General features: G+C 28.9%; 1 protein-coding gene across 4 annotated transcripts in view; it reads right to left on the bottom strand.

Annotated features, from left to right (window-relative positions):
- LOC106465303 (UDP-glucose:glycoprotein glucosyltransferase 1-like) overlaps window positions 1-7,771 on the bottom strand; it is an 88,753-nt gene that overhangs the window by 47,586 nt on the left and 33,396 nt on the right. For all 4 annotated transcript variants that reach the window (XM_013925510.2, XM_013925509.2, XM_013925511.2 and 1 more), the window contains 3 exons: window positions 7,521-7,656; window positions 4,207-4,335; window positions 1,032-1,115 (listed from right to left, as the gene is read on the bottom strand). In XM_013925510.2, coding sequence (XP_013780964.1) covers window positions 1,032-1,115; window positions 4,207-4,335; window positions 7,521-7,656 — 349 coding nt within the window. The remainder of the gene's footprint in view (window positions 1-1,031; window positions 1,116-4,206; window positions 4,336-7,520; window positions 7,657-7,771) is intronic.

Below are 7,771 nucleotides of genomic sequence, written 5' to 3'. Positions count from 1 at the left end.
GTGTGTGTGTGTGTGTGTGTGTGTGTATATATATATATATATATATATATATATATATACATACATACTAAACATCATCTCTACTCGTATATACATATAAGCCAAATATCTCACACACCATTTAATTGTTGTGGTCGAAACATTACTATGGTAATGGAGAAAACCATTCCATGAATTATTAGAGGTTAAAGTGACAACTGAAGCCAGGAAATTGTATGTTTATACAAGAAGAATATATGAAAATAATGTTTTCTCTATTAATTTTTAGCAATTGATTTCCAATATCTAACAAAATATCAACCATGGTAGTAATATGCATACACAAATGATGTACTTTTCACTTTGGTAGCCTATTATTACTTGTTTACAAAGGTGAAGTGATTTTAAATGTATTGCAGTAGCATCATTATTTCTGACTTAGTTTGCATACACTTCCCAAAGATTGAAAACTTGCTGATGAATAAATTGGTGATGTTAAGTAGAAGTGTACCAGTTTTTTTATCTACACAATGCTACTTGAAGTTACAAAATTGAACACTATCTATGCAAATTGTTACATTTTTTTTAAAGATATTTCCTGCACATGTATTTTGTTAAGCTCAAAAACCTAATAATCTACCTGTGAACAACACTAAAAGTACAAACAGTTGTTTTGTGTGTCCAATCAACAGGGCAAAAGATACAAGGGCAAGTGGGAAAATTATGACAACAATCTGTCCTGTTTGAAATGTGATAGTTCATGTTATTAAAGGTATAGCTTTAAAACTTAACACATTTGGTAGTATTTATTAACTAGTTTTTACTTAGAACCGAGTTGCCACGTTAAAATAGTGTCATAATAAGTAAAATAAATGAAAAAAATAAATACTTCTAAATTATTTAAAGGAAAACATTTAACTACTCTGACCTAAATATTTTCTTTTCAGAATATTTATACCTAATTTACTTTCATCTGCTTAACAATTTTAAAAGGTTGTCACACACATTATAAATTATGTTTTCTTAATTTTAATCAGTAAAGAGCTTCTTACATATTTATTTTTCAGCGGTATTCCATTGATTAAAACTTGAGGAGGAGAACCAATTCCTGTTCTTTCAATAAAATCCCAAGCAAGCTGAAAAAATAATAATCATAGAAATATTACAGAAACAAATTAATAATTAATTCTGTAGTTCTTCCCAACAGAGGAAATGCAAAATGCTAATTACTTATTAATTGTGTTTGAAATTCTTTTTTTGGAGTTCTGTAAAAAACATTGATGACATGTCAAATGAGTTGGCATACAATATAAACTTTGCTTGTCTTACTAGTTTTGTCTCAAAAATTAAACAACCTAAGGTATGCTTAATATTTATTTACCTGAATTAGTATACTTCTGTCATTTGTGACATAAAATAATGAAATAAGTTTTAGAACTCTTTAGATTTTTACAATAAAAGCAGTAAATACTGACATTTGTTTCACCACTTTAGACACGCAAATTAAACACAGTAAGAACTCAACAAAGGCCGTTTGTTATTAAAGTTGAACCTTAATGCCTTGCACATTAGTAAAAAAAAAGTAAATTATTTTTCTTTTTGAGAGAGTGTTTTTTCAAATCATGGAATGAGGTATGACATTTTACTTAGATGTGGATTGTGTTATTTCTGGTTATGTCATAAAACATTAGAGTTGAAGCACTATAGGATTTATTAAAACAAATTTCTAGATTACTTTAGCAGTTTTTTATATCCTTATTGATAATAACTCTTCTAAGTAATTGGTGACTAATCAACAATACAATGTTAATACCTGATATTTTTTTAGTTATTCCAGAAGATCACATGTGTAGAAAGCATTATGCCTATTAAAACTCAAGATAATGGAATCTGTTGAATCTGATAGCTGTTTTAAACATCATAAGTCATCAAATCCAGTACATATCACACACTGAATAATGTTAAGTTCTAAACTACATGTATAAAGAAGAAATAGCTTCTGACTGAACAATTTGTGTAAATAGTGCATGACAACATCATTTCACATATTATGCTCATGTTAGAAAATACACATATTAAATTAAAAATAGTGGAACAACTGCTTAGTCATAATTATGCCTATGCTAGAAGGTACATATAACAAGTCAAAAATTGTGGTACTACAGTTTATAGTTGTAACTATGCCTACATTCTTTTAAGACTAAAAGCAATCCTATTTAAAGAATGCTCAAATTCATCATAAAGTTTTGGGTAGATGAAATTAAAATCATTAACTGTGTCATAATCTTTACATAAGAATTTGTTGTAGAATAAGTCTGCATGTAAGAGCAAAGTAGCCTTATACATATACAGATTGAGGCAAAATTGACTATAATGTTGATTCAGTTAGAACAGCTTAATTTCTAACTGAAACAAACAATAAGAAAATTAGTTTCAAATGTTTCAATATTTTCTTCAATAGTAAGGCCTAGAAAAAAAAAAAAAGATTTGTTTCCAGTTACCCAACTGACCCTACATAAAAATGCCCAACCATAAAGACTTTTCAATGCTTCTCCCCCCAAAAAATTCATCTCCTGACCGACCCAAATGAAATACGCCCTTCAATTATTATTTTTTATTTGCAGCAAATTACTGCCTCAACCCGGTACCTTATTATACAAGGTGAAGGTAATAAGAAACCACGTTAGTTGATGTGTCAGTGTTCTCAGCCAATTATAGCTGAGTTTCTATTCAGGCAATGTCAAACATGTCATCATGGTAACTAGAATATTGCCCATGTTTCCCTAAACAAAGACAGTGTCACAGTTTATTGGAACAGACAAAGACATATTGAAGTTATACCATCCTAAACTAGATTCGAATGATTATAAGCGAACATCAACACATGTTGACATGGGATAGACCAATTAGTACACACGTTCGGTGTCAAATCAATTGAATTTCACTGTAGGTCTAAACCAAAATGCCCTGCTGAACTTGAAAGTACCAATACAGCAAAGGATACATTAATAAAATCCAATCAGCCTTATTCTCTGCCTACCTACCCACTCTATATTTTTCAGCATATAATAGGAAACAAAGCATTTTTTTTGTAGGCCTAACTGTATCAGCCATATATTACTAAATGTACAGTAACATTTGCCCCACCTTATACATATACACGTACACTTTTGTTTTTTTATACCTTGACATTGAAATTCGATTTCTTGGCCATTAATTCTGTAACAGCTAAATTGAGCTATGCACTGAGAAACTATATTTTAATGTTGTTCTGTATATTATATTTACTTGAAAAATAACTTTCTATATTTTTGTCTAAAATATTGAAAATTTTATAAAATGCTGGGATCATGTCTGTAATATAAGGGTATTAACATTATAATACAATATTTTAACTATGTTTATTGAGTTAACAAAAGAACCTCATGTGTTTTGGAATTAATTTTTTAACGAGAAAAAATGTTACTTACTTAAAAGTATAACAAGAAAAAATGTATTAATAATAATAATTAAAATAAAAACCTTAATAATACTGGAATAACTCAAAAACAAATAAATGTATACTTTTCTCATCTGAATTACTGTGTCTTTCTTCTTGGTTTGACCATTGTAGAGAACTTTGATATATTTTAAATAGTTTATTTTACAACTGAAAGTATGAGGTAGAAATAAACTGTTTGGCTTTATGATGAAATTATATTGAACTTGTTGCACAATTTGGAATTCTATCAGCCAACAAATATGAAAGCTTCAAATACTGTTTTTCTTCAGGTGCAGAAAAAATAGTCATTATGATTTAAGATTACAAAATTAAGGAAAAGTTAATACAACTAAAACTAAATTTAGTACTAATATATACATACTTTAAAATATTTTTAGTTAGCTCCAGTTTTTTAAAGGTTACAAAATACTATTTAGATTCATCAACTGTAAATAAAACACTTTTGCATCACCATCAAATATATAAGCACATATTTTAGATTAATATTATGTGATTCCAGCCTTATAAGCTTTGACCTAGGTTTAGTCAAACTTTTAGATTTTGAAAATGAAATTAACTTATTAAAAGTTTACTTCTCCACTTTTCTTAAAGCATTTAGTTATCAAATAAAATATTGTCATTCTATTTTGTTGGATTAATTTGAACTTGATTTTGTTAACTTGATTTGAATTTTTGATTTGAACTATTTTTGTATTATAGAATGAAAGAAGTCTCCACCAAAATACCTTTCTTCCAGTATCATAGTCAGAATCTATTCCAAAAACTATGTCCATGTCTTCAGATGGATATCGTGACTTGAACAAACTTGTGACATCTTCTACAGTTATATCTTTGTCTCCCATAGCAACATAAACCTACAAAATAATTTATGCAATTAAAAAAAAGCAAGTAAATCATTTCAGGTAAAACAGAAACTATGGTTTGTACAAGTCAATGGAAAAAAAAAATAACAAAAAACATGACTTTTTAGGACAAATTTTTTATTTTCAAGGAACTAATTTACTTATTTTAACAAAATGTGAATGCTATTAAAATTATATAACTAATGTAATATATTTTATTTACAAAAATTCACTATCAGCTGTACAAATCATACTTGAAACAACACCCACACCAGATCTATCAAAGAAAACACTTTAATCAAACAAAAAAGAAAAATATACAACTATGAAACAAGCCATTTAAAAGAAACTCTAAAAGACCACAAATTACTGAACAAAACAGTAACGAAATCATTTCAGTCCTCTAATTACACTTAAAATTTTTACAACTTCAGTTTAATAACAAAGGGTAAAGCCTTGCATCTTTCTCCCAAACATTATGCTGTAGCAAAAGCTAACTCCTCTAACACATAACCAATTAATATTTAATGAGCATATTGTTTCAACGTGCCAATAGGACAAGTCAACCTATACCTAATTAGCTGCTGAACATACATCACAACCAATGTTCCCTCTATTTTTTCCACCCATCTGCAGAATGAATTTTTTTCATGTGCACCAGTATCAAGGCAACGTATGGATGTGCACTACCAGTTTTTTTTTTGTTTTTTTTGGGGGGGGGGTCTTTAGACCATCAATCCTATTGAATCAATAGGCCACTTTGCAATGCTACCAGTTAGTTATTTGGGCTTTAGGCCTATCGATTGCAAGGGCATTAAGGCCATTAAAGTGTTGAGACTCCTCACCATCACCGAGGATGTGCATAGCTAGAATAATTAATTGCGTGGCATTTGATCGGTTGTCGTGTGGCCACGCAGCTCAGAGGGAACACCGATCATCACATGTCATCATGCCAATCAAGCAAAGATTCACACCCGTATTACAACCAAGACCACTCTTATATTGTTGTGCACATTAATAATGATTTATATCATGTGATTTTACAATTGTATTGTATTACTTTCAAACATTTTCTCAATTTACTACTACAATTCCATTTAACAAAGAACTAGAAACCTTGTGAATTAATAAAACATTTATATTTTATGATGGCATTCAGCCTGTACATTTTCTTGTACAATAACATATACCCATGTTTAAACAATACTTAAACCAATAATTGTTCTCAATAATAATATTTTTTGTCAAGGGTGCTGACATATGTATCAATCATCACAGGATGTGATGATTAGAAGTAAAATCATGAATCAGTTTCGTTAAGAATATTATTCATTTTAGACCTAACAGAGAAAAAATATTAAAGATATAATATTAATAACATGCATCATAATAATGCAGTTACAGTTCTGATTGTCCCTTAAAATCAGAAGACTGCCTCTGAAATGTTTAGTAATGGGGCCCAAAATGTCATTCAAAATATCCCAGACTAGAGCAATCATTATATAAACAATACGTGACCTAATTAAGTATAAGCTGATGGTTTAACTTTAATGGGAAATATTTGACTATTTCATGCATGGCAGTTAGGCTTATAACACTCATTCTATTATGTTGCTCACAGTTCGATTTGTATTTCTCTCTCCTCTTTTTTTTTATTAATGAAGTTTGAATAATAGCTTGTGACAAATTTAAATTTGACGATGGAATTAGGAAAACTAAAATGCCCATGTTCTTTATCCAATGAATAATTTTATGATTTTGGATTAACAATTTCATTCCAACAGCAGTGACATGACATATGCTGGCTTGCAAACAGAATTACATAGTTCAAAACATGTCACTGATTAGTGCTCTCAAGTAAACATATTTCCCATTTTCTAGTGATAATTTTTTGTGAAAATGAGACAAATACAATGGCAAAGACAGCTTGTTGTCAATAAAACAGGTGATGTGACAGCAATGGGGTTAGACTTTCAAGGACTTTTGCATAACCTCCTCTTAAAAACCATAAATTTTCCATGATTTCCAGTACTGAAAAACTCATTTACAATATTCCATGACTTTCCAAGATTTTTCTTGACCCATGTAAACCTTAATAAAAAATGCAAGTATACTAAAGACTTTTTGCCAGCATTTTCATAATCAAAATAAGTATGACAAGATAATTTGCTTGCAATAGTTTGAATTTTTTACAAAAAGTATTATTTTATAATACACACACAATATATATATATATATATATACATATGTATATATGGACAATGTTTCTCTGTAAAAAAATCCTGCATTTAAAACAAAAGCTGATTTGGTATTTTAAAATATGTGTCTAAAAAACTGCAAATCCTTACATTAATGGAACATATATTTTCAACGTGGTATCAAGACAATGATCAAACTTTTTCATGATCACGCATAAGTTATCCAATCATACAAAACACTTTTTTTTGTATTAAAGTTTTGTGTGCATTTTCAATCCTACATTTACATTAATCTATCAATAGATAATATCATTCAAGTTTTAAGCTTTCAGTTCTTCTTAAATACTTAAAATCTACACTTTACATATACAACTTTCCAATTTATTACTGTTAAACACATACACAGTTATACCTAAAATAATTTTAATAACCATCTTTGAAAGAGAAATATGTGATCAGAATTTTGTGCAAAGCTACATCAAAGCTATATGCCCATGGCTATCCCTAATTTTGGATTGAAATTAGAGGGAAAGCAGCTTAGTCAACAGTACCCACTACCAACTCTAGGGTTATTCTCATCTGATTAAATAGTGAATTTGATAGCCACTCTCAGAGCAAACCAATGGCTCCAAAACATAAATCCTTGAATTCACAGAATGGGTATGTTAACCACAGGAAAGTAAAAAACAAAGATTTTTATGTTAGCTATTATAAACATATTGACTGCAATGAATAAAATGTTAATTTGGATTAAAACTAAATTTAAGTAAAGACAAGATTCTATCACAATACACTACCTTCAATAACAAACATTTTATCACATATAAAATATAAAATAAGGGTCAGGTAAAAAAAATAAAAATAAGTATTTCTAAAGTTGATAATATAATAATGAATCATATAATTAAGTAAAAGGGAAAACAAAGTTAAAAAAAGCAAAAAAATATATACACAAATAGAAAAGTAAACTAAGAAGGTGAACAAGGTAGAAAAACATACATCAGTGATGAAAGACAGCCCTTCATATGCTGTTTTGTCCTGGGCAATGAAATTGTATGAATTCAGCAATGCTACCCCTGGGTCACTGTAACCATCAACTGATGCATTGGAATTCACAGCAAACACCAGTCCTATCCTAAAAATAAACTAAGATCTTTGTATAATATTAAAAAACAGCATAAACACACACACACACATATATATATATATATATATATATATATATATAAACAATAATTAAAATAACTTAC

Source organism: Limulus polyphemus, unplaced genomic scaffold, assembly GCF_000517525.1.
Source record: "Limulus polyphemus unplaced genomic scaffold, Limulus_polyphemus-2.1.2 Scaffold1900, whole genome shotgun sequence".
NCBI classification, from domain to species: Eukaryota; Metazoa; Arthropoda; class Merostomata; order Xiphosura; family Limulidae; genus Limulus; species Limulus polyphemus.
The sequence above is the reverse complement of the archived record's forward strand: the minus strand, read 5'-3'. Positions and strand labels throughout refer to the sequence as shown.